The sequence below is a fragment of the Talpa europaea genome (genome assembly GCF_964194135.1).
Source record: "Talpa europaea genome assembly, chromosome: 2".
In the NCBI taxonomy this organism is placed as follows: Eukaryota; Metazoa; Chordata; class Mammalia; order Eulipotyphla; family Talpidae; genus Talpa; species Talpa europaea.
Window position 1 is genome coordinate 134,025,424 of NC_140068.1, and position 27,053 is coordinate 134,052,476.

General features: G+C 43.5%; 4 protein-coding genes across 4 annotated transcripts; 1 reads left to right on the forward strand and 3 right to left on the reverse strand.

Moving 5' to 3' along the window:
* Positions 1-991: 991 nt before the first annotated feature.
* On the reverse strand, positions 992-1,447 carry LOC311167445 (histone H3.1; the record flags this gene model as incomplete). Its single annotated transcript, XM_084228457.1, has 1 exon — positions 992-1,447. The coding sequence occupies one exon, from the start codon at positions 1,445-1,447 to the stop codon at positions 1,037-1,039; it is 411 nt and encodes a 136-aa protein (XP_084084583.1). The 3' UTR covers positions 992-1,036.
* A 1,090-nt stretch (positions 1,448-2,537) lies between these two features.
* LOC311167182 (histone H2A type 1-D) lies at positions 2,538-2,932 on the reverse strand (the record flags this gene model as incomplete). The annotated part of the gene is made up of 1 exon (XM_084228017.1): positions 2,538-2,932. The coding sequence occupies one exon, from the start codon at positions 2,930-2,932 to the stop codon at positions 2,540-2,542; it is 393 nt and encodes a 130-aa protein (XP_084084143.1). The 3' UTR covers positions 2,538-2,539.
* A 306-nt stretch (positions 2,933-3,238) lies between these two features.
* LOC311167550 (histone H2B type 1-C/E/F/G/I) lies at positions 3,239-3,656 on the forward strand (the record flags this gene model as incomplete). The annotated part of the gene is made up of 1 exon (XM_084228642.1): positions 3,239-3,656. One exon carries the CDS (start codon positions 3,239-3,241, stop codon positions 3,617-3,619), a length of 381 nt encoding a protein of 126 aa, XP_084084768.1. The 3' UTR covers positions 3,620-3,656.
* Positions 3,657-17,549: 13,893 nt separating this feature from the next.
* LOC311167686 (olfactory receptor 2B2) lies at positions 17,550-18,491 on the reverse strand (the record flags this gene model as incomplete). Its single annotated transcript, XM_084228740.1, has 1 exon — positions 17,550-18,491. One exon carries the CDS (start codon positions 18,489-18,491, stop codon positions 17,550-17,552), a length of 942 nt encoding a protein of 313 aa, XP_084084866.1.
* Between the last annotated feature and the right edge of the window lie 8,562 nt (positions 18,492-27,053).

The window sequence follows — 27,053 nt, forward strand, 5'->3', positions numbered from 1 at the left end:
TCTGTGGGAGAAAAAAATGGAGCAAAATTTGACTTAAAAGTTAGACTCAGATTTGGGAGAACACTATTTCCAATTGGCAGTAGGATTTAATGTGTGTGTATTAGGCAAGGGATGAGTCCTAGGGAGACCCTTAGGTGAGGTGAGTGTGTTACTACCCCAAATGGTCTGAGGTCTCTGCCTCAGGGAACGCCACATTATGCCACAACTCTGGAACTGGATGTGGATGGCAGGTGCCTGTATTATCAGGCTCCTGGAGGCTGATAAAACCAGAGGGTGTTTCCTTACTTCACACCAATACTTGGGATGGATGTGATGGAAAATATAAGCATTTCAGATCTTTCTCCCACAGGTTTACCAGGTGTTATTGCTAAACAAGAAACTCAATTTTTTGAATGAAAAGGCTCAGTCTGCATTAGCCAGCCTTCTGGACAAAGAGCTACAGTTCCAGCCAAATCCCAGCCTTTTGTTCTTTATGAAGTTGCATTTTAAACACCAAGTCTCTGAAAACGTGAGGTCTATCCACGATACGATGCCAGGCAAAACCACATCACTGCCAGAGCTAACACAACACCCATGTGCTCTCCACCGCCTGCGACCCCGGGCAGTTAAGTCAAAGCTATGGAGGAACGACATCGTGGAAAGCACCTTCCTCTCGAAAGGCGGGGGTGGGGCGCCAGCTCTGCTCCTACATTTATATGATAAATGGAATGGTGTAAACTCCCAAGTTCTTTTCCAGTCTTAAGTCAAAGGACCCACTTTCTGTGCGGACGGTGCTTTTTTAATCTAGCAACTATTCAGCACCTTAAGTTTTGATAGCCAACAAGGTGCTTGGAGATGGCGTTCATACCAACTTTGTGCGCCATCTTCTAAGACAAACCCGATTACCATAAGCCCCACTTTTCCCCAAGAGGCGCCCAATTCACATTCTGAACACCAACCTAGTGACAGCTGCAGTCAGTGATAATGAAAGTGGCTCTGAAAAGAGCCTTTGGGAGGAAGGGTCCACGGGCCGGGCAGGCTGGAGAGAGCAGCGAGTTTACGCGCGCTCCCCGCGGATGCGGCGCGCCAGCTGGATGTCCTTGGGCATGATGGTGACGCGCTTGGCGTGGATGGCGCACAGGTTGGTGTCCTCGAACAGCCCCACCAGGTAGGCCTCGCACGCCTCCTGCAGCGCCATCACGGCCGAGCTCTGGAAGCGTAGGTCGGTCTTGAAGTCCTGCGCGATCTCGCGCACCAGCCGCTGGAACGGCAGCTTGCGGATCAGCAGCTCCGTGGACTTCTGGTAGCGGCGGATCTCGCGCAGCGCCACGGTGCCCGGCCGGTAGCGGTGGGGCTTCTTCACGCCGCCCGTGGCCGGCGCGCTCTTGCGGGCCGCCTTGGTGGCCAGCTGCTTGCGCGGCGCCTTGCCGCCGGTGGACTTGCGCGCCGTCTGCTTCGTGCGAGCCATGCCCGGGGAACTTGCGCTTCAGGAACTAGCGACTGCCGAGCCGCCGCGGGGACCGGGCTTTATAGTGACGCGCCGCTCCTGATTGGACAGAAGTGCGCAGGCGCGCCCTGGTGGGCTTAGCATCCAGTCTTGATTTGTTTCCTGCCTCCCCCGAAACGACGCGGTTTCCTGGCTTTTTGGTGTTTTTTTGTTTGTTTTTTGTTGTTGTTTTCCACAAGAAAGAATTGCTGCTGTATTCCATTCTGTGGGAGTTTACTGTTTTCCGCCACAACGTTAAGCTTCCAGTATGAAAAAAGACTCTGATCCGGAATTTGTGCTAATGTGCGCCTAATATTTTCTTTAATACATTTTCATAGGGGTTTTCCCCTTTCCCGGGCGGGGTGAAGGGTAGGTGAAAGGTGGGTGCATTTGTTAGTCTCTCTAAAAAAGTAGTTTTGTTTCATAACTATATCAAGATGGCTTCTAATGACTGCAAGAATAATAGAACAAAGAAAAAAATTTTAATCAACTTTTGTCTGAAACAACGGCGCATTAGTTAGGTCAGCGTAATGTGGGAATGGGAAACTTCTCACGTGTTTGACTAAATTCCACTTCGTGTTTATGACATCATTAATCTTGATGCAATAAAATACTAATTGCAGTTTTAATACGTGAATTGTGTCCTTAATTAACACCCCCGGACTAATGAGAGGTCTACATAGATCAAGGATGGCCTTCCTGTAATAGGGCTTAAGTTCTTATGTCTTTACACGAATGCACCTTTCAAGTTCTGCCAATAAGCAAAAAGTGCTTACTATTTACTTAACATATTGGCTTGAGCAAGTAATTACCAGAAATTTTTTTTAAATTTTCTAGGATAACACGTTGGTGGGGAGGAGAGAAATGCTTCCTGCTCAAGGACAGTACGAAATAAATGGCTTTTTCTAATACATGCTGGGTACAAACCAGCAGCATAAGTAACATAATTCAACACAACCCAGGAATTTGTGGTTAAGTTTCAGCAGCGCGTGCTCAGCTCTTCCGCCGAAATTGTGGGTGGCTCTGAAAAGAGCCTTTGCTGTTTGGGGTTTTCTTCAAGGGTTAGTCCACATCTCACTTGCCCTTGGCCTTGTGGTGGCTCTCGGTCTTCTTGGGCAGCAGCACGGCCTGGATGTTGGGCAGGACGCCGCCCTGCGCGATCGTCACCTTGCCCAGCAGCTTGTTGAGCTCCTCGTCGTTGCGGATGGCCAGCTGCAGGTGGCGCGGGATGATGCGCGTCTTCTTGTTGTCGCGCGCCGCGTTGCCCGCCAGCTCCAGGATCTCGGCCGTCAGGTACTCCAGCACCGCGGCCAGGTACACCGGCGCGCCGGCGCCCACGCGCTCGGAGTAGTTGCCCTTGCGCAGCAGGCGGTGCACGCGGCCCACGGGGAACTGCAGCCCGGCCCGCGACGAGCGCGTCTTGGCCTTGGCGCGCGCCTTGCCGCCCTGCTTGCCGCGTCCGGACATGTCGTACACAATATCAGCGCGCACGGGACTCTCACGCCAGCGAGAACGACCTAAGCTTCTTATAGTGGTGGCGGGGCGCGAAAAAAGAGCTGTGCGATTGGCCACTCTGAGATTTTTGTTTGCACCAATGGGGGCGCGACGATGGGGCATGCGTGTGTCGATTGGGTGAAGCCGGCGCGGTGGCGTCACCGGAGAGGAAGCACCAATCACCGGGCAGCGCCAGTCCACCTCATTTACATAAGGCTGTATATTTAAGGCGGTGCCGCCGGCCTCCGGCGTTTCATTTTCCTCCATCTGTTGCTCGCCATGCCTGAGCCGGCCAAGTCCGCGCCCGCGCCCAAGAAGGGCTCCAAGAAGGCGGTGACTAAGGCGCAGAAGAAGGACGGCAAGAAGCGCAAGCGCAGCCGCAAGGAGAGCTACTCGGTGTACGTGTACAAGGTGCTGAAGCAGGTGCACCCCGACACGGGCATCTCGTCCAAGGCCATGGGCATCATGAACTCGTTCGTCAACGACATCTTCGAGCGCATCGCGGGCGAGGCGTCCCGCCTGGCGCACTACAACAAGCGCTCGACCATCACGTCGCGGGAGATCCAGACGGCCGTGCGCCTGCTGCTGCCCGGGGAGCTGGCCAAGCACGCCGTGTCCGAGGGCACCAAGGCCGTCACCAAGTACACCAGCTCCAAGTGAGGCCCGCGCAGCCCCGGCCGGCCGCGCCCCAAAGGCTCTTTTCAGAGCCGCCACGTTTTCCAAAGAGAACTGTACTCGCGCTGTCCCGCTATGGGTGTAGGTGAAGGGCACCCACACCTGCAGGGAAGTAGCCGGCTGCCTTCGTCTACAGTGTGGTCCTGGCCGGGCGGGGGGCTGGTAGGCGTGGAAAAGGGTTGGTAGTTAAGCCTTGCGCTAATATTTACGGAGTGTTCGAGGCCGTGTCAAGCGCTTTATTATGCGTTCTCTGACACCTTTTGAAAAGCTCATTTTTGCTCCAGGCTGCAAATAAGTCAAGCCTTTGCTTCATTGCAGCAAAGCTGGTAAGGCCCCGCGTTTCTGAGTGGGCAGAAACCCTGCTTGTAAAGTCCGCCTGGGCTGCGATTGGCCAAACAACCCGTTTTCTGGGTTGTGCGTTTCTCGGAGGGTTTCTTCGCAAAGTAAGATTTTGGCTTGGCGTTATCTGAGGGCTGCCCAGGGCGCTGGAACCGAGAACTGCAAGTTGTACAGGTTGTGTGTTCGGCTGTTGTATCCCTAGAGAAAAGTGAACCTGTCGGTCCCCATGTCCCACAACTAACCGTTGCGCACTGAGCCTCAGCCCTGCCCGCCCTTCTGAGATATTAGGGTGAGTTGTAATTTATACCAAAGTTCAAACGGAATATTGAAAGATCAGGCAAGTTGCTTACGGATAAAATGTCAGGACAAGGACCCGGGAACTCTGGGAAAGGCAGTGTTGACTCGGGAGGCGTAGAAACGGGCTGTGCAGGGAGGGCAACGTGGCAGGCCCGAGGAGGGCTGGGGTTTGCAAGCCCGCGGTTAGGACCTCGCAGCCCCGGCGGGCTTTTCAAACGGGGCTTCTGCCCAATCAGAAGCCGCGGGGCGTTACCTGCATTGCTGCCGTGGAACAAAGGCTTGACTTGGGTTATTTTAGTCTAGGGCAAAAAAAAGTTTCTTTCTCAGTACGCAGTATTTAAAGAGACGCGGACTCCTGGAAAGTGCCCAGAAGTAAGAGATGGTATGAAGATGTGGCTGGCTGGGAAAACCAGGGGCGGAGGCTTTCCAGGTACGACGGCGAAAATCCTGATATTCTCGCTCTCATGCATCTTTCCATAGCGCTTAAATCCTTTTTTTTTTTTTTTTTTTTTCGTTAAATGCGTTAACCTTTTCTGCCACCCTGTCGTGCCCTCTCAGGAAATACCGGTGTCAGAAATACTTTTTCTTTGAACAACTACAAAATCGCCACCCCCCACCCCCACCCGCCGTCCCTCTCCGGGTTTCTAAATCACCTTTTTCCTTTCTCTGTTGTCACTGCCCTGAAGGTGTGGGTGTGGGTTTTATCTGGGACGAAGTCTTGCCTGTCACAGCATCAGACCCCCTAAAGGAAGTCGCGACCACGGGTCAGGGTCCAAACTATGTGGGTTTGCCCGTCACTTTTTTCCAAAATAAAGTTTTCTTGCACTATTCAGTGTGCCCCATCTTTAAGATCTGGGGGTTGGCGGCAGCGCCAACCCTCCAGCTGCCTTAATTGGAGGAGAAGAGCCCTCGGATTTCACCCTGTTCCTGGACGCGGCTGCATTCTGTCACCCCCTCCTCCCTTTGTTCACTGTCCTGGGCTGATTTTTTTCCCTCCTCCACGTGGTCTGAGGAGATCCCGTCGGCGGCGGGGTTGGAAATGTTGTCCTCTCCTGCCACCTTGTGGCCACAACGCAGAAGCGCAGCGCCGAGGCGTGTTTCCCACAGGCCGTGGACATGCCTCCTTCCCGCCTTCAACTCAGTCAACAGGGTCAGGGGTGAGCAGAATTATCGCTTCTGTCTCTCTTTAGCCACTAGTTTTAAGTTCGTTCTCCTGGAGCCACTCGGCAGCGAGAAGAGCGAGAGAGGAAGTCGTGTCGAGTGGTGTGATCTGGTCACAGATGTCCAAGTTTTTTTTTTTTTAATCAAACCCCAAAATATTCTGTACCCTAAAATAAATAAAAAAATAATCGCATCATTCTTCCTCTAGTTTTGGTCCTCAAAGTAAATAAGTACCTTAATGGTTTTTGTAAACCTAACCGGCAAAATGATTTGCCAAGCAGTTTTTTGAAGCTACCCCAGGGTTTCTGTTTACGGATATCATGTGACTAAATAGCAATTTCTTCAAGCTTGAACAGCAAAGCTACAGTTGAGAACCTTCGTCCTGTTGCAGATCTTTCGCCACCTTAAATGGTAGTCCCTCTCTCGCCCCCTCCGAGTCTGACTTTTCTTGTCTTCTTCTCAGGTATTATTTCCTTTCCCTTCCAAATATTCGTCCTCCTTGAACAGTTTCTGCTTAACCAAATCCAAAGAATCTATTTAGATGCTTGCAAGTACCAGGCAAGAATTCACTAAAGTTCTTGCAGTTCAGCATGAGGGAGTCAGCACCGGGCTCTGCTGCTCCCTGAGAAGAGGATGGAGATTCCCCTTAAGCAGCTTTAGTGCAGCGTCATGTTAGGGCTCACTCTCTGGAACTTGTATTTCTTTATGCTGTGACCTCTTGCAGTCGTGATAGGTTCTGTATCGCTTCCCTGAAGGGATTTTTAGCATAGAGGGTTAATAAGTATTGAAAACTTTGCTTTATCTAAAGTAGATCTTGGAGTGTGGTTTCTTCTTAGAGACAGGGACAGTCAGAGTGTGGGTGACCTGGCCTCCCTTCTCCAGTGGGGAAAATGCTGCTTCCTGTGTTATAATAACTCGGTAGGCCTCACTCAGCCTGAGTTAATGGCCGTGTATTGGGGCTGCTGAGACTACCCGGACCCTGCCTCCTGCCTGACACACGCCACGACTAAACACCCCACCGGATGGCTTAAGCAACAGTAACCTAGTTTCTCACCCTTTGGAGGTTAGAAGTCCAGGATCAAGGGGTTGGTAGCTTGGGTTTCTGGGGTCCTCTCTCCCTGGCATACATACTCCCTGCGGGCCTTCAGAATCCTTGCCTGGCCTGCTTCTCTGTGGGTAGTCAGCTGCTGTGTCCTCCTCTTCTTAAAGGTGATACCGGAATTGTCAGGCCTAGTCTCCCAGCCAGGAACGGATCCCAGGCTGCAGGGGCAGCGCTGAGTCCCAGCCACTAGACCCCCACGGGTTGGTGTCTCACGAAGCCACAGCAGGAACTTCGCAGACGCTCAGGCAAACAAGCGAGAAGAGGCAGGTTTGTTTAGAGAAAGAAGAAGTTTATTGAGGAGAAAAAGAACAGAAATAAAGTGGGGACTCCCAGGCCAGGGGACCAGGCCATGAGAGGGGCAAGGAAGCCAAAGTGGAGTCGTGTCTCAGGGAATATAGACCTTTCCCTAATTATTCTAAAGCTCCACCAGTCTCTTTGTGATTGGTTAGTTCTCGGCTGTCTCACTTAATTTGCTACTGAGTGGGGGATCCTCACATTCCTTATCTAACAGCTTTCTCTTTCCCCATTTGTTGCATCTTTATGGCCCAGTCCTCTGGATGAGCATCCCTGCATTGAAGTTAAACAGCTGCCCTTCTAATGTGTCCATAAATTAAACCATTCTCCATTTCTCCAATCTCTGCCTCCCTTTACCACCTAAAGGAAACCAGGACTAGCTTTAACAATGTCGTCCTTGGTCCTGGGATGTTTGTTTTTCCTAGTGGAATTGGTTACACTCCTCTTGCTGCCCTTATCTCTGAAGCCTTCCTCAATTCTCCAAGGTCCCCTCCTGTAGTGTCCCTAAAACTGCCTAATTCCTAGCTTGCCCTGTGTCTCAAAGGGACATCAGCCACTTGCTTATAACCCCCTTCAACCTCATTACCCCCTTGGGCCCTATCTCCAAATACACTTATTTTGGGGTTAGGTCTTTGTGGATCATTCTCTTTTCATCAACCTTCGAAGAACCTAGTGGGGTGGGGGAATTTTCTCCTGAGGCCTGGCAGTTTCCACATGGGAATGCTGAGGGAACACAGGCCACTCCATAATAGCACTCAAGGACCTTTTCCATGCTTCGATGCCAAGCTTCTCTTCCAAACTGTCTTTTTAAAAATGTATTCATTTAGCTTATACTGCAGCTGAAGAGACAGTTGTGTTTTTCCCTAAACCAGAGGAGAAACATCAGATGTTCACTAGGGTTAAGCAGAAGTGCAAAACCAACTGGATGTGAGTGACCAGGTCTCTCTTACAGGGCAGGGAGAGGGGCACCCCCAAGCCCCCAAACCTGCCTGCCAGGAATAGGTTCTGCCATCAGCCACATCCATCAAGACAAAACATATAAGACCTTTCATGGAAAGTAACTTTAATACAATTAGTGAACAATACAGAAAAGACAGTGGCCAAGGGCAGTGAGTTTTCAAGAGGGTGCGCATTTTAATATGGAATATTCTAAATTTTCAATACTGGTAATGAATACAAAATGTATAACATGGTGCAGACCAAACAGAAAATGTCCTCATTCCTCATCAGGGCCTTCACCCCACAGCTGCGGGTGTCCGCACGGGAACAGAGATGACTGCCTGCGGCCAGCTGTCCAGTGCACGTGTCCTGCCACCAGAGCCCAAGTGCCTGGATCCCCCAGTCTCCTCGACGCCCTCCTGGGGAGAACCTGCCTCTCACCTGGTCCTCTGGGCAGAGCCCAGGTCCACACCACAGCAGGCGTTCGAGCGCTATTGCTGCCAGTTTAATAAATTGGATAAAAAAGGGGAACTGAAAGAAAAATTTCAAATTCTTCACATTTGCTACCAGCAATGACATCAATGTGTTGAAAGGTATTTGGAGTTGTTTATTGTGGGTGGGAAAGTTATGTGGGAAAACAAGCTCCTTCTTTTCTAGTTGTGCTCCATCTGCCTTGTGGTGATACAGTTCTCTCTACCTGCTTTTCTGTGGTCTGGTCTCTAAAATTTCCTCCCTCTCCCCCACCTTTTCAAAAAAGTGATTATGGTATTTTCAGGACATGGGAATAACCCCACTCTTCTGAAGTCTTCCTGGGCTGGTGGAGCAAACAAATTAGTATCAGGCCAATTAGCAGGAGGTAAAAACCAATTGTGACTGCATGCATGTGGAGAATTTTCATGGTTGTAAGTTCTAAGGTGAATGGGACAAACCAGAGACTTACATCCAGTGCTAAGGGAGGGATGGGGCCTGGGGTGTGAGTAGGGAGTCTCCCCTGAGGAAGGGATGACTTCATTTGAGGAAACCTTGTTGCTGCAGGGCCTTGATTGACCTTAGCGCCACATACCAAAGTGACACATATTGACAAAAGCCTGCTCTGGACATTTTGGGAGCTGCCCACTTAAAATTTTTGGCAAGACCAATCTTACAATATCCAAGAACACACTGAGAAAATCTATTTCTTAAATAAAACCCAGAAGAAAATAGTAACATTTTGTGTTTCTTGGCAACCCATGTGCCTTTGGTGATCTGTGAGATTAGAAAGTTTATTATGAAAAACAGTGCTTTAAAATTCACCTACAAGGAAAATGGCATTTGCCAGGGCAAATTCGTCAGCAAGAGGAGCTGAATCTCACCTTGCACCTAAACTGAACACTGTGGCTTTTAACTGTGATGGGACTTCCATGTGGTTAAAAAAAAAAAAAAATTCAGTGCTGTCCACGAAGAGATTTTAATGCCAGAATCTCTAAAACCTCTATTGCCAGGTTGATAGAAACAGGGCCTCATCTACAGCCATCCCACCCTGAACACAGCCGCTGACTGCATCTGACCTCGGGTAAACACATTTTGGAACACAATAAAAATCAAATATAGATAGTCCTTGAGTCTGCCACTCCAGACATCTGTGTAATATTAGGTGTTCTTGTGTGTTTGGTCATAGGTGACACATAGAAATAAAATTAATATCAACAGTGTTGTAGAGGAAAGTCTTTTATGTGGGTGTTCTCTCTTTTAAAAATAAACGATTTATTTAAATGGAAACCTTGAAATGTTCCCAAACTTCTTGCACATAAAAATTATTCATTTAAAAAAAGGTGAGAAATGCACATCAAATCCACAATAGAGTTGCCCTGAAAAGGGGCTAGGATTGAGGATGCCCTGGAAGAAGTAAAAGGTAAAAGAAGTAAAGTGAAGAATAATGTTAAACGTTGGTTTTTGGTGTATTAGAAATTTTATTTTTAAACATATTTACAAATTCACCGGTGTGCCAGGCCATGTTCTAGATAATACAGCAACCACAGTGATGAAACAGATAAAAATCTCAGTTCTTGAAGCATTTGCATTCCTTAGAGGAGAAAATACTAAATAAGTAAAATACCACCTAGAAATAAGTGCTGAGAAAGAAAAAGGAGGGGAGGAAGGGGAATAGATTGTGGGGAAAGTTGTGACTTTAAATATTCCAAGCTCCCTTTAACAAAATTTCTAGAATTCAAATATGCTGTATGTGGGCCTTTGGAACTGTAAAGTTTACACTTTGCAATATGTTAATTGAGATGGAGGCCTGTGAGCTGATAGGTCTAACATAAGTAGCGTCTGCTCTCTGAAACACTGGTTTAACAAGATCCTTTCTGATTTGTTGACTAAATATTTCAAAATTTTCTTGACAAGAATATTTAACGTGCAGTGGCCCAAGCTTTCACTAGCAGAGAGGCAAAATCTACTCAGATTTTATTTTACAAGGAAGGTGTTATTTGAAAAAGAACTGCTTAGCAGAGGATGGTTTCGATCCATCGACCTCTGGGTTATGGGCCCAGCACGCTTCCGCTGCGCCACTCTGCTAACATCAGTAAATACCTTTCATAATAACACCTTCATTAGATAATCTCTTAGGTGCTGCTATACTGTACTTACCAAAAATACATTGTTTTTTTTTCTTTCCTCGGAGTCTACTTATTGCTTTTATTCATACATCAAAAAAGAGACTTAATCCAGAGGACTTTTACTCCGAATATTCCGAACGCAAAATGTTTCTCTGAGGACAACAGCCGGTTGCCAGCTTGCCCTTCCCACCCCGTAGGGGCAGCCCAGCATCTTGGAGTCACGCAGCGTTTGACCCGAGCAAGTGTTGAATGTATGTGAAAAGTATCCGACTTCTAAAATGGAGCATTTTCAAACATTTCAAATGGAGGAAAAAAAAAAAAAAAGATTGTCACTGCATTGGCCGGGAATCGAACCCGGGCCTCCCGCGTGGCAGGCGAGAATTCTACCACTGAACCACCAATGCCGGCACGCTCCTACCTTGTTGCAAACACTAGAAATTTCCTCCCGCGCGTCACTGGTCTCCAGTGTCTCTGAGTCACTGTTTATTAACCAGGGCCTCAAGGCCTCCTGCTTTCTTTCTGGCAAACCCCCTTCAGCCGCGAGTGCGGAGCGCCCCGGGGCACTGGAGCCTGGCCGGGGTGCGGCGGCTGGCCCGCGCGACAGCTCCGCCTCCCCAGGCCGCGCTCCGCCCGGGTCGCCCGCGCGCTCGCCGCTTCCGCCGGGGCTTGGGGGCCTGGGGCCTGACGCGACGCTCCGCGGCTCTGAGGGTTCGAATCCCGGACGACCCCGAGAGGATGCCTAACTCCCTAGTTAGCTTGGGAAGTGGGGGGCTCCGGGGTGGGGAGCTGGCTTTGGTGGAGACAGTGGAAGAAGAGCGGGTCGGGGGAAGGAAGGAAGAAGAAAAGTTAGTGGAGGATCGTAGAGAAGGGCTAGGAGGGGGCAGAAGAGGGGCGCACCGGCCTGGTCTGTGCTGGTCACCCCAAAAAAAGGCGAGGTCGAGGGGGATTCAGGAATTTCACGCGTTGCTTTTATGTTTCGGTTGGCCTCTTTATGGAGGGGACATTAAAAAATCTAAGAAAAGGAAGCGAAAAGGTCTCTTTAAAGGGTAATTTTTATTAAAGATGCAATTCCGACTCATACAAATGTTTTTATAAAACCCTTTAAATGTTTTTATTTAAGAGGGGGAAAAAGCAAACATTGTTTAAATATGAACAATGATGTAAAAAATAAAAATATATTATTTTTATGTAATTCATGAATGAGGTAATTGATGTGGTATTTATTACCAGAATCCGGAAACGGATAATAATATTTATTATCAGAATCCTGATCAACGTTATTGATCAGGAATAGTGAAATAAACTTGTAAATAAGGTTAAATCGGTGTTTTCCACTGAAACGGGAAGTGGGTGGAGGAGGGGACCTTCCCCCCCTCGCAGAATAATTTGCGAGTCCATAGACAGGAATTTTTTGTTAACTACAATCTAGTTATGTAAAATCACTCCCATAGAATTAGAATCAGATGACACCGAGAGCGTGCTCTAATTTTCCTCTGAAACTCAAATTTTCCTGTCTTTTTTTTTTTTTTAGGGAGATTCTGCCAACTCTTAGAGTACAAACGTGAGCATCAAACTTAAGTTAAATGCACTTTTAAAAGCTCACCATTGCTCAAGGCCAAGGGCACTCTTGCTGTTTGTGACCCTCAGCCTTTAAAGTCTGGGGGAAGGGGGGCGGTTCTTAATTTGCAGGTTCATAGACCCCTGTAACAACAGTGTCAAAAAATAAAATTCTTCAGAAAAAAATTCATGTGAGTAAATTTAGAGCTCTCTACTAAAGAGTCGAGGTGTGGGGCAGGATCTCATCTAGAAAACAAAATCACTGCAAGGAGCTGCACAAAGTGGAAGGTTTTTATAGTTAGAAACGAGGATGGACAAGAAAAGAACGATCATTTCATGCAAAGCCACCTTCCTTTAGGAGAAGTAAATCTCCCCCTAGCCTTTTGGGTTTTTCTTAGGTTGGTCCAGCAATCAAATTAACATCAGACAGATTAGCAGGAGAAAACAAAATCAATTACACCTCCAAAGAAAGATGACGTGAATGTAGATTCTAAAGCCACTGGGGCAAAATGAGGGTGTGTACTAGAATAAGGGTCAGGGGGCTTTCATGAGAAGATGCTCTGCAATTAGATGTTTGCCCTGCTGCATAGACAGGCCTCTCCAACATAAAGGGTAGTTCTCGAGGTAACCCCAAGTCTGAGTTAATACCCCCAGTTTTCATTTTTCTAGTAACTAATAGAGTGGTAAAGATTTCTTCTGAGCCTGCAGGACCTTGACAGATTTCAATTTGTAATAATGTGACAAAGTGACATGACTTAGGAAGGCCCGTCCTGGATATGCTAGGGAGATCCACCCTTCATTTGATTTAAAATTCCACTTTTGGGTGAGGCTGAAATTTCAGTTAGGTTAGGTATTATGTCTTGGTGGGCCTTGACATAAACAGGCTTCATTTTGGGCCTTGCATGCTTTTCTTTTTTTAAAGAACTGGGGTGTAGGCCAGAGGTGTGGGGGTGAGAGGATTCACCAGAGACAGAGTAGGGAACACAACAGGCTGATTGACTGAAATACACTGCTGAGGAGAGCAGTGGGCGAGTCGGGAGAGGTCTGCTGTGCCATGTGGGTCACTCCCTGGCCAGGGATCACACTCGGGCCATAGTGGTGATAACACTGAGACTCAACCCCTAGGCCACCAGGGAGGCCCCTGTTGTTGTTTTGACCACTGTGATCAAAGAGCTGGATGCACTCCCTACAAGGCAGTGTGCATACACATTTGTACTTAATTTTAGTTTCAGAGTCTATGGTAGTTCTGTTACGGGGCAGACTGAGGAGCACCCTGAGACCCCCAAAATTGCATGCTCTAAATGGGTTCTGCCATCCACCACATAAAGACAAAGCTTACTCAGTGCAAAAGAACTTTAACAAGAGTGTACATAGAGAGAGAAGAGAAGAAAGGGTAATAATTTCCCAATTAAACACCCGTCCCCTGTGGGTAAATGCCCAAGCAAGGTTAACACAAATTGGAGCCGCTGAGCACAAAAGCTTCCTAGAAGTTGGAGGCACCTTCTGGCAGGAAACCAAAGGAAAGGTGCAGATAGGGCCAGGCAATTCTGGAATGAAAGGAGCAAAATCAAAGTGTTACAGGACAGGGAGAAGGGCACCCCAGGCCCCACAAACCTGCCTGCTCTAAATGGGTTCTGCCATCCACCGCATCAACACAAAATAAATGAGACTTTAATGTGAAGGAACTTTAATACAATTAGGAAACAATACAGGAAAGGCAAAGAATATAGTTTTCAAATCAAGCACCGAAAGTTACCCGTCCCCTCGTGGATAAAACTCCATCCAAATGGGATTGGCCCAGAACAAGGGCCCAAAGCCTGTCACAAGTCTAAAGCATCTTCCAGTGGGGACCCACAGAAAAGGGTCAGAAACAAGTCTGGAGGGAAAAGAGCAAAACCAAAATCAAGACAAAAACCGCCATGGTCACCTCCCCACAGGTCTCTCACCCACATCTGTGTCACCCAGTCCACGACCAAAAGGCAAGCGCAGTTTCTTCACGTGTCTCTCTGCTCCATGTGCCTCCTCCAGGTCTCCTTCTGGCTCTCCATCCTGCTTCCTTCCTTCCTCAGTCTCCTCTGCAGCCTCTTCTCTCCCTGCTCAGCTCCACCCTCCCTTGGGTGGGGCAGGGAACCTGGAATCTTCTTCTTTCTTGGACACCATCCTGTTACAAAAGTACAAATCAAGGTAAAGGGGGGCCATTTCCCCCCACTCCCATGTGTCTCTCACCCGCATGAGCATTGCCTGAAACCAGACCCTCAAGAGCCTTCTGACTCCTCGGTTCATACCCAGGCTCCAGATGGCTCCATTTTTCTTTTTCTCTCTTACATTATCAGCGAAAGCACAGGCACTTAAATAAAATACAATCTAGGAAAAATAACCTCTGTCCAGTTCCCCTCAAAGTGTGATAGGAGAGCCGTAGTCTTAGAACTGGCGATTGAGTGGAAAACAGGGACATGTGAGAGAGTCAAATACAAGGGCAGGCCTTCTGTGCATGCCCGTCAAGACTGCCCCAAACACATGCGGTACCAGGCCCCCAAATAAAAGGAAACTCCACCTTGAATCTCAGAGACTAGATGTGGCTTTTTTTTTTAAACCCCAATTCTCCCTTTTCCAATCCTCCAGACAACAAAATTCTTGGTCTGTTTAACAAGCTGGTTTCTGAATTGTTGGCTTTCTGTCCCAACACGGGCAAATGAACTCTCCCATTAAGGGGAGGGTGGTTGTTAACATCAGTTCATGACCTCTAAGAATATATTTTGGCGGGTATCACCCAGGTAGAGGTTTATCAGTGAACATGTCCAGCCCACCTGAGAAACTCATCCCTTACTCTCAGATGAAAAGGATGACATCATTCCCTCCTTTTCATGTAAGATGTCCACTTATCTCCCCTCCTTAATGCCCTCATTCTTAATATATATTCCTGGCCCACCCCAGTTTTGCTGTATAATTTATAATTACATAGATTCTCCCTATTATATTATTAAATTGACTTTTCCTTCGTTATGCCATTTGCTGTTAATTTGATTACTTCGCCAGCCAAGAACCCAGGCTACACGCCCTCAGTATCAAAACTTAAAAGACAAGATGATCTAGACACCAAGTATTATGTGATAAGGGGTTCCTTCCTACTAAAGAAATATTTTATTATTACTTAAAATTATATTTTACTGTTGTAGGATGAAGGAGAAATGTAACCATGTTGACATTAGAAATTAAAGGTTTTCATTAAGAGACAGCTATCATTATAAATTATAAAGTATTTCAGTTTTACAGTGTACTTATTAAAATATGAGTCCTAAGACTGAAGCCAATAAGCTACGTCTTTCATTATCAGTATGTTCCCAAATGAAATTTTATAGAACTCACAGGCAGATCATATTCCATCTATAATGTGGAATAAATACCTCTGTATTAGTTTATGTTAAATTTCACCCATTTATTTATTGCTTTGATATTTTAACTTTATTTCTCACTTCCACAGACATCGATTTCTCTCAGTTTAGTGTCATTTTTTTATCTGTTATGCCTATCTTAAGCTCATACACATTATTGATAAGTATATATTTTAATGGATAAAAAAATTAGTCCTGCAGCAAAAATACCTACCTTCCAGACTGGTAGTATATTATTAATCATTTTTTGAGTGAAGTTTTATAAACAGATAGGAACAAATAGAATTGCTTTCCTTCTTGGTCACTATTTCTTCATATTATACAAAACTATCATGAGAAGTGTTTGCAATTTCTATTCTGCAGTCAGGATATTTGTACAAATATATTGGCCTATATAGTATCTTTCAATGAATTCAGAATGAATTCTGTTTATATATAAAAATACATTAATCATATATGTAAATAGTATATCACATTAAATAATAAATTATAGTATACAAATAATATATTAAATAACAGAAATACATATCTCACATATATAATACATTTAACTAATACAAACAGAACATGTATTTACATATAATGTGAATTATGTAAATACTTGAATTAGTCATGAATTGATATTTGTAGAATTTTGTCATAAATCACTTTAAACCTTACCATTTTCTAGTGTATTGAATCAATTAGTGATTCATTTAAAGTATGTAAAATACCTCAATTTCCATCACTCTCACTCTGGCTTCATTGCTATTTTCTCATAATTCCTTAAAGGTCACTGACATTGGCTTTGAGATCACATCAAAATTATCTATTATATCATTTATTTGAACTTCAAAATATGAACACATTTTCATTGGGAAATGTTCCCTCAAATTTTAATACAGTCTTTTAATGTTCTGTTTCCATTTTCCCTTTTAATTATAGTTCTCATTGATAAAAGATAGGAACCCAGCAGTCCGTCAAGGTTGGTCCCCTGATCAGCATTCATTAGAAATGGGGTAGGTCCTACCTCAGACCTTGGAATCCGTAGGAGTTTTTAACAGTGGGGTGACACCCAAATAGTCTGGATTCTAAAAGCCTTCCTGGTGGGTCTGATTTTAAGATCTGCTGTGTGGTGTTAGAATTACTGAAGCAGAAATGCACGTTGTTACTATAAGGTCTTAAAGAGAAACTGCTAATTGTATTTCTTAGTTATTGTATTTTCTGTTTTTTTGTCATACTTATAGTAGAAGAAACATTGGGGAAAGGATAGTAAAGAAGCAATTAAAATTATTACAGTGTCACAAATCATTCCATCAGCCAAATAACTAACTCACAGTGAGTATTTTCCTCAGCACTTTGAAGAGCTTGCAAGGGCGTAGAGAGGAAGTATGATTTATGCTACACCAAGGGAACACAGAATTAATAAGCTTTTCTTCTCGTCCAAAAAAAATGCATGTAAACAAGTAATGGATGGTATATATGTGGGTTTTTTTTCCTTCCTAACATTTAGATTGTAATTGCTTTAGGGGTTGAAAAGAGAAAGATAATTTAACTAACAGAGGAATCATAAGAATATTTTCAAGAAACAAGTCTTTAAGTAGCTACAATTTTCTTTGGTAGGTGGATAATTTCAATTTAGGAAAAGTGGAACGTATAGAAAAACAGAATGGAAGCTCTAGGTAATACTGGAAGAAAAATTATTGAGTTTCAGTATTATGTGGGTGTGAGAACAGTGTTAAAAATTTTCAGCTAGGGTTATTAATCTTGGCTTTCTATTAGATCTACAACTGAGAAAAGGATTCGTGGCATGAGTGAGTGCATGTGTGAATGCTGCACATTTATAAAAATGTTTTGTTTCCTAAGCCCATTTTAGTGTCACGGATGTCTAAGACTCTTCATCAAGTATTTAAACCAGTGGTGTAAAGCTCAAAGCCTTAGCTATTTTAGAGTCACACTGTTTTAGGGGATCATGAGGCAATTAATAACATGGAATTTGATCATGAGGCAATTTAATAACATGGAATTTGAAATCTGATAATTGTGGGTTCCTCTCCTTTCCTTGCTTAGTCACACTTGCTTAGTCACACAGTTCTCAGGACCTGTGTAGCGAATTGTCAGTAGAAAATAAATGCCAATGAAATTTTATTTTGACTCAGATCACCAGATAGTTCTATAAGCAGCAGAATAAAGCAACTGGGAAAGAATGAAAATACTAAAACTTTATGTCTTTAACAATGCCTCTCATTTGGGTATTTCTATGTCTTCATTAAGAAGACCCTTGTAATTAGCCTCTTAAATGCTCCCTTCACATCTTTGTTCCTGAGTGTGTATATCAGGGGGTTCAGCATGGGGGTGATAATCCCGTAGAAAAGGGACACCATCTTGCCCCGGTCTTTGGAGGCAGGGGAAGGTGGCTGCAGATACATATAGATAGCAGTGCCATAAAAGAGTGACACCACCACCAGATGGGAGCCGCATGTTCCAAATGCCTTTCGTCGACCTTCAGCTGACTTGATTCTCAACACAGCTCGGGCAATAAAAGCGTAAGAGATAAGAATGAGTGTAAGAGGTATTAGAAGGAAGAGCACACTGATAAAGAACAGCTCAGCCTCGTTGGCTGTGGTGTCTGCACATGACAGCTTGAGCAGGGCAGGGACCTCGCAGAAGAAGTGATCCACCTCTTTGTGGCCACACAGAGGCATCTGGAGGGTCAGTGTGGATTGCAGGACCGAATTGCTGAAGCCACTGATCCAGGACACAGCTGACAGCTGGAGGCAAAGGCACTGGTGCATGATCACCGAGTAATGGAGAGGCCGACAGATAGCGATGAACCTGTCAAAAGACATAACTGCCAAGAGCAGGCACTCAGTGGAGCCCAAGGCCAGGAAAATGAAAAGCTGGGCCACACAGCCACCGTAGCTGATGACCTTCCTGGTGCTGCAGATGTTGACCAGCATTTGAGGGACGGTGCTTGTGGTGTAGCAGAGGTCCAGGACCGAGAGATTGGTAAGGAAGAAGTACATGGGGGTGTGGAGTTTGGCATCCAGGCGGGACACAACAATTATTGCCAGATTGCCAAAGATGGTCAAGACATAGGAGACCAGGAAGACCACAAAGAGCGGGAGTTCCAGCCATGGCCGATCTGAGAATCCCAAGAGGATGAACTCCTGTGGGGCGCTCTCATTGACCAGACGCATGTTGGCTGGTTCAGTTCTTGGCTCCCTGAAATATACAAAGTCAGTCAGCTAATAAATACATTATGTACCCTCGGCTATAACCATTTTGTAAATAATTTGCATCAATCACAGACTGATATTATTTGTAATGTGAAAAATATCAATAAAAATATATTGATCTTGTCAAGCATTTCAAAAGTGATTCTATATTTGACACAGTGTGTGAACAGAATGAATTGCAGAATTTTTAAGTAAAATTTTGTCATCAGTTTCCACACACAGAGAATTTATGCTTCGATCTTTCGTTATTTTGTAGATTCATTGTTCTAATGTCTTTCTACTTAGATGCCCACTAGTAGATGGATGTGGGTTCAGCTCCTGCCATTTGGCATTCCTAATGCCAATGACATTCCTTCTTTGTGTGAATCAGTTAAAATTGATTAAATCTCACTTCCCATCCCCACCCCCTAAAAAACAAACAATATAGACATTACCTAGAAAGGAATCAGACTCAATTTAAGAAGTATGTCTTCTTTCCTGTAGAACCTCGGAAATCAGGCAATTTAATAACATGGAATTTGAAATTTGATAATTGTGGGTTCCTCTCCTTTCCTTGCTTAGTCACACTGCCTGAGAATGTTTCTTATCCTCTGATCTTCAGGTTCTTCCTTTGTAAAATGAAGAAAACAATGCTTTCCTGTGCTGTCTGGATGTGAGGCCTTAACCTGCACTGCGTAGTCTAGACCCTGCCCCTTGGAAAGAGAGCAGTGTGGGTGGAGGGAACTATAGCAATTCAGTGCTCAGAGATTTCAGAAATCATCAGTAATTCCTAATGTAACAGGAAGAATGAAAATGACTCTCCAATTGAAAACTCACTTTCCCTGTTCCTCCCTTATTGCCCCAAACATCAAAACCCAACACTAGGACTCCTGGTAACCTTTCACTGGGAAGCATGAATGTGACTTTAGTGTAAACTGCCTGGCAGAATGCCACTCATGTTCCTGAAAGAGAGGCAGGACCCCTGACTCCACATTTCCTAGAGGTATTAAGATGTCAGCTCCAGCCTCCCTGGTGGCGCAAGGGGTTAAGCACTGCACTATGAAGCTAACCGCAGCCTCTGCAGCATGAGTTCGATCCCCAGCCAGGGAGAAACCCACATGGCGAGGCAGACCTCTCCTGCCTCGCCTCACACTGCTCCCCTCAGCAGTGTATTTCAGTCAATCCACCTGTTCTGCTCCCCACTCTGTCTCTGGTATATCCTCTCACCCCCCACACACTTCTGGCCTGAACCCCAGTTCTTGTATGCATAAATAAATAAATCCTAGAAAAAAAAAGATGTCATCTCCACCAGCTAAAGAAGTCTTAATAGGACACTATTTTATCAATATCAGAATATAAATTTTTCATAATTCATGGTCATCAACATGTTAGCGAGGTGAATTTGAGTTTTGCTCTACTTATTCTAGGGCTGTTAGTTCCCTAAAAAATGTTCCCTTGCTTTCATCTGACCAAAAAATTGGAGACATTAATATGGATATGAAATGTTCAAATGTATGAGAAAAGTCAGTTACTGGATATTTGTACAGGTTCCACCAATTTCAAAAAGTACTATATATACTTAAATACATGTTATCATGCTATATATTAATATGTAAATGAAATGTTACCTTGAAAAATAAAGAAGAAAATGTAACCCTTGGGAGATGGGGATGGAGGAGAATAAGCAGACTTTAATTTTACCTGTTTTGTGTTCTAATTTTTCCTAAGCATTATTCTTGCAATAATATATCTTTAAAACCTCCCTTTCACCAATTTACTCTTCATATTTTAGTCTCAAGCTAGCATTGCCTTTTTAAAAACCTTGGTCTCCATTCTTTATAAGAAATTTAATGTTTTGAAGTCTTCAGATTTTCTCAAAATGAAATCTGAATCAGCAAGAAGCTTTTCTAAAGGATGGAGGGTGGGAGGTCTTATGCATCTTCTCAGCAGAGAAGAGGTGCCAAGGAATCAGACAATGTAGGATAAACAGCACCAGGAGAGAGAGATTTCATATATTTTCCAATTTCCTTGAATCGCACCAGTGCTGGACACATCCCCTCAGGGCCATGGGGATGAGGTGGCTGAACCCCAGGAATGCCAGGGACAGCTGAGCTGATTGCTGCTGTGCTGACAGCTACTAAAGGTGCTTCTTCTACTCTCAAGGGTTCCTGTGTGCATAAGGCCTAAGGCCTCCCTACCTGGAACAGCAAAGTATCAAACAACCCTGATGTCCTGTTCAGGAGGTGTCTCACCACCCGGTACAGAGCCTGTGCGCCCTTCTCTAACGCGGGCAGTGGCATTCCTGAAAGCCCCTGCCTGCTCTGATGCTTCTAGAACTCCTCCAAAGATGGCCTCTCTAAGCAGCCCTCTCTGCAGATGCTGAAGATTGTAGGAGGGGTGCTTTATTTTTAAATCAGTGGACCCCCTCTGAGCTTCAGTAGTTACACAGTCATGAACTGCTCTAACCAATCTCCTCCCATGTTCTGTAGTCAGTGAGGACACAGGAGGGGGAAATTATCACTCCAGCAGGAAACACACAAGCAGAATAAGGAAAAAAAGAGAAGAGTCAGAAAAAAGCAAGGAGGGGTGGAAACGTGGGAAATATCAGAGCACCAAGTCCTGCTTTACTCATTTCTTTCCTTCTCACATCCACCCCGCTTCCAAATACCTGGAGCCTGCTGCTTACCCACTCTTGGAAGCTTATCTTCCAATAATACAGTTGCGGTGTCTTTGTATTTCAGAAATTTTAAATAATTCCAATTCTGATAGAAGAGTTAATGACTAGAGCAAACAAAAACCTAGGTAGCCCTCATCTCTAACTCTAGAATTCAGTCTGATTAGCTGCTAATTCCTGCCAACCCCTGCACAAATTGCTTGCAATTGTGGCTGATACCTTCAAGGTCACAGAGTAGATTCCCCTGTTTTTGAGTAAAACTACATGGGTAGAATTTCAAGATAATGTTATTCTCACATTGAGTAGCAAGTGTTCCACTGGGCAGCAAAACAAAACAATTGATTAATGTGAGATAACAAGGGGGAAAGAAAGGGAGAATAATGGGTTTGAGCTGAAGTTAACAGAAATGGAAGGAGAGAATTTTATCAACTTGCTGATTGGGTATTACATTTTATCTGTGAGCATCTTAGGCTATTTTAAGCCATAGAGTCGAGTCCTTGTCTAAATGAATCCATATCATCACCTCCTTTTAAGCCTGTACATTGGTTTACTTTGTATCTGTCATCTCTCCATTGAATTCTCCATGTCTACTCTTGGATATTCAAAAGATAAGGTTCAATAGAGGCTGGGAAGCATCTTTCTAAGTTGCTCTATGGAAAGAACATAAAGGCAAGAGAGTAACTAAAGTTTTAGTCCCAAATTTGCTAGTAAGCCATTGTATAATTGGGCAAATTAATGAATAGCTTTGGATGTCAGGTTTTCTTTTCTGTAGCGTTACAGGGTTGCTATGTTCTATTCAGCATAAAAACTGTTTTCTTGGGGCCTCCCCGGTGGCGCAGCAGTTGAGCGCTGGGTTTTGAGGCTGCCCACAGCCTCTGCAGCGCCGGTTCGATCCCCGGCCTCAGGGCGAGGGTTCCACATGGCATGCAGACCTCTCCTGCCGCCCACTGCTCCCCAGTGTACTTCGCGTCAGTCTGCCTGTACTGCTCTCCGCTCTGGCTCTGGTGAATTCTCTCGCCTTCCCGCGCTTCTGACTATGCGCAGTGCTTGTATGGATAAATAAATAAATCTTTAAAAAAAAAAACAAACTGTTTTCTCTTTATACTTTCTCAAATACCATCTTCTTGTTGGAGTATAAGAATGAATAACAGTTAATTTTCACACAGTTAATACATTGTAGGTTGGCTTAGCAATACAAGAAAGTTTGTCATCATTTTTTTTCCAGTTGATGAAAGATTAATTTTGCAGACAGAAACTGAATTAAAATTTTTTTGCCCTCTATCAGAACTGAGACAGAAGCTGAATTTATATGCTCAGACAAGTTACTGTCCCAAGGCCCTAGAGTTAAGTAGCAGACTACTCTAAAGTTCTTATTTCCCACAAAGGTTATATTTTACCTAAAGTTTATTTGCATATAGTATGTAAGTATATATAAGTAACATTTTATAACAATGCATAATTATACACATTAAATATATGAAATTATATATATGAATACTGAATATAAAGGTTCATGAAACAGAAACTAAATGAATCAGATTTTTCCTAAACAGTCCATGAAATGACTGCCGAGAATCCTCAAATTTTAGTGCAATTTTACTTAGTGATTTTGTGAAATGTGTTCTACTTACCTCCATCTTAAGTATTGGAGATCAGTTTCATGCCCAGAAAGACTTGAATTCAAGGACTAATTTAAAACATAAACAATGCAGTCTTCATATGTTATGAAGTTGTGCAACTGATTTGATGAAATTTATTAAGCTTCTTTTATTTACATATGTAAATATGTAGCAATCATGCTGTCTCCCTCCAGTCAAAGTGAGCAGGAAGGGTCAAGTATTACTGCTGAGCAGACTATGGCATGCAGGAATCACACTCCTTGGAATTAGGACATCAACTGCTACTTTTGGAGAATTTTTTTCCACCCAATATTGCAAAATGGGTAAAAACAAGGTATGCTTGGTCAATATTGGTTGTTTGTTTTGGTCGCTGAAGAAATCTCAAACACTGAATTGCAAACTCATCCTGCATTGTTTATAGGAACTAACACACCCAAGGGGAAGAGAGGGAGGAGATCTATAGGAAGTGATACTCCTCTTTCATCATTGCTGGACTCCCCCAACTCTCTCTCTAGGGACTGAATCCTCAAGTTTTTCTGAGAGTGACAATGGAGATTAAGAATAGGAACTATGGGGCCTCCCCGGTGGCGGTGGCGCAGCGTTTGATCGCTGGGTTGCAAAGCTGCCAGCAGCTTCCGCAGCGCCTGTTCTTTCCCAGGCCACTGGAGGAGGGTCCCACATGGTGCTCAGACCTCTCCTGCTGCTCCCCTCAGCAGTGTACCTTGGTCCTTCTGCCTGCTCTGCTCCCCGCTCTGACTCTGGTGAATTCTGTCACCCTCCCGCGCTTCTGACTGTACCCCGTGCTTGTATAAATAAATAAGTCTTTAAAAAAAAAATAGGAACTAAAATATGTTCTAAAGTTTGATATTTGTGCTACTGAATTGGAATTTGTTTTCTTTTGTAAACTACTAATTGAGCTGGTAGAAATATAATTATATAGTAGCAATATAATTATATATAAGTAACATTTTATAGCAATAAATAAAAAAGTAATACAAAAAAGTAACATTGTATACAATGCATTATATGAAATTATACATAATACATGAATACTAAATATATAGAAAGGTAAATGAATCAGATTTTTCCTAGCAGAGAGTTTCATCTTTGCTAAAATTACTGAATTACTTCCATCAGGAAAGAATTTATATCCCTTGTGTAAATTCGCTGAAGTTTTCATCTGAAGTCATGTTACCAAGCCTTTGATTTGTATGCCAGAAAACAGACCTCTGTTTAAATGATCTTAAGAAAATTGTTTTTTAATGGGTTATGATATATTTTACATAAAAATTGTTAAATACTAATAAAGAGCCAATATACCTACCTTTTCTCTCACAGACTTTTAAATTTCTAGGCTTAGTTACTAAGTTCTTTTTCAATTCAAGATTGGATTGTCTAATAAGACTTAAATATTTTTTACATTAGTGTATTTAATCCAGAGAGAATATATTTTTATACTTTTATGTGTTATGCAAGTTCATTTCAATTTGTTATCCAAATGAATAGATTTGGAAAAGTTAAAATTGTGAAAAAAAATTAGAATCAATCAATGATAAATATATTCACAGAACAGGAAATATGCTTCCATCTAAAATAATGAGTTTTGGTTCTAATAAATGACTTAGAGATATTTCCCGGAGGCATTGCTGAATAAGAAAAAAAAAAAGATGCATGTAACATCATCATAATTTTATAATTTAGAACTTCCTAAATATTTTATTATGTATTGTGTGTCTGTGTGATATTGCGTGAGAATATATATTTTGTTCTTTGTCTAGAATAATGAGAAAGATTCTTAGGTAGTTGATATGATCTGGAGAGGCAGAGGGCAATATCTAAATGAGGAAAAGCAGGAATGGGAATGAAGAAAAACTGGAAAAGAAACAAATAGGGCATGTAATGGGATGGAGAAGGATAAAACTGAATGCTTACCAGCGCACCTCATGTATATACATATATAGATATTATATATGTGCATGTATACATGCTGATTCTTAATGATGCACAGCAAAACTCATGTTATAATGTAGTATTACTTCTTAAAAACAAAATAAAAGATTGTATATTTTAGAAAAATTAATAGAAGTGCTTAATTTTGGATAGAAATAAAGGAGTAAAGTTGGGAACAGTCAGGGGAGAAATTACACTAGTTTACGAATTTCTTTTTACAGTATTTTTTTAACGAGTTGTAATTTAAATGAACACAATCACAGTATTTGTAAAAAGTAAACAAGACTAAACAAGATAATGTGAGTAAAGGGAAATTTTACTCTGCAGAATGGACCAAGTGTTTATAAATTGAAATTATTTCAGAAGTCCTTACAACTTAAGAATTACCATGTAGTGTCCCTTACCCTGTACACAGAAGTAGGGAAGGCTCTCTTGGATTAACTAATATTATTAACCAGAGAGTGCACTAAGTCCTTTGAAAGAATTATTTTTCTCAATCTTCTTAAGTGCCCTGTGAGATAGTGGCTAATTACCCCTATAGATAAACCTGGGATCATCCTCATGACTAGTCATGAACTCTAACCTCAGTAACTCAGTACCATAAGACTTGAAAATTCATCTGTGTTTTTCAGGAGTTTTTGACATAATTTTTACATTCATATCCCTACTTAATACTCTTGTCAAATATCTGCAGGGGAAAAGTGCCTTATATTTCAGGTAATCAATTCATTTTTGTCACATTAGCTCTATAAGAAAGACAGATTTCTGTTTTTTCCCTTTATTCCCTACTACAGGTCCTTTTACCAGCTAAAAATAAGTTACTCCCATCTTGCTTGCATCCAGAATAAGCAAATTCCCCCAGGGAAAAAGCAACTTCAGTTACTTCTTTAGTTTATTCCATGCACTATTAACTGCACATTAACCTTTTTTTTTTTTTTTTTTTTTTTTGGTCTGTGTTGCTTCAGTAACTCTCTGATACTCTACACAAATGACTGTGTATTTAATATTGCTCTCCTAGTTCTTGAGGACTCCTGAACATTATTCTATCTTGCCTGGAAGCAGACTTCTTGAGCTAAGCTTATAATTAACAGTACAGGTTTTGCTGGTATGGACAGTCTCATGGGCAATGTCAGGGGAGGATTTACCATGGAACTGATCAAACAATCTTCATAGTTGATCCTCTGCATGGGTCCCTTCCAAATCTCTGGGAAGGATCTTAGCAATGTGTTCACATAAACATGTCTTGTATAATTGCAAAGAAATTTTTACCCAAAATTAGTTAAAGCCACTCTCTTTTCCACTCTTCCTTCTGTCATAATTCTCATGTTGACTGGTAATGAAGTTGAGAAGTTTTGTCATCTGACTAAGAGAAAGTTGTCTAGTAATATAGTTCTGTTAGCATATGACCAAGGGATATCTAGGGACCCCATACTGTTAAGGGGGGCACGCTCTTAAAGAGGTTCAGCTATCCACTACACAAAGGCAAAGGAAGCACACTCTTAGTATGAAAGATCTTTAATAGAATTAGTGTGCCTAGAGACAGAATAAGGGATATTTCTAATAATAGCTTCCCAATAGAACTCCAAAGTTATTCATCCCTTCATGGGCAAATACTGAGCCAAACAGAGTTAGCCTGAAGTGAAGCTGCTGAGGACCCAAAATTTGCCACAAGTCTAAGGTACCTGATGGCAGAGAACCACGAGAAAGGAGCTAACCATGCCCCAGAGACCAGGGACAGTGGAAATACCACATCAAGATAATGGCTTCCATTGTCTCTTCCAAGGACAGCCTCCCCACATCTCTCTCATTCATGTATGTCGCCAAAGTATCTCTTGTAAGTGTCTCTATATGCCTTCCCTCCACATGTCTCCTCCAGGTCTCCTTCCCCAAGTACAAGGGGGCAAGTCTAGCCATAGAAGCAAGAGAGCAGGTGGTTCAGCTCCACCCATAGTTCCTCTCTCAGGAAGTCTGGTTCCTGGAACACTCAGACTTGTAATCCAAGGTGGCTGCATGCAAGTGGGGGCAGGGAAAGTAGTGCCTCCCCTTCACAGAGGTGCAGCTGTAACAAATCCCTCCTTTTCATTTTTGTTGCCACTTCTTTGGTGGTGAAGATCTGGAGGGTGCAGCCTCAGGAGACAGTCTTTTCCGGGATTTCAGTATGTTCAAAGGAAATAACAATCAGTCGTGAGGCATTGTGTATGGATGGCCAGCGTGGCAAAGTCTCCATTTCTAGAAAATAGTGATGAGTCTAAGCCAAAAGAAAAAAAAACTGGAGACTTGTCAAACAGGATCAGAAGAAAA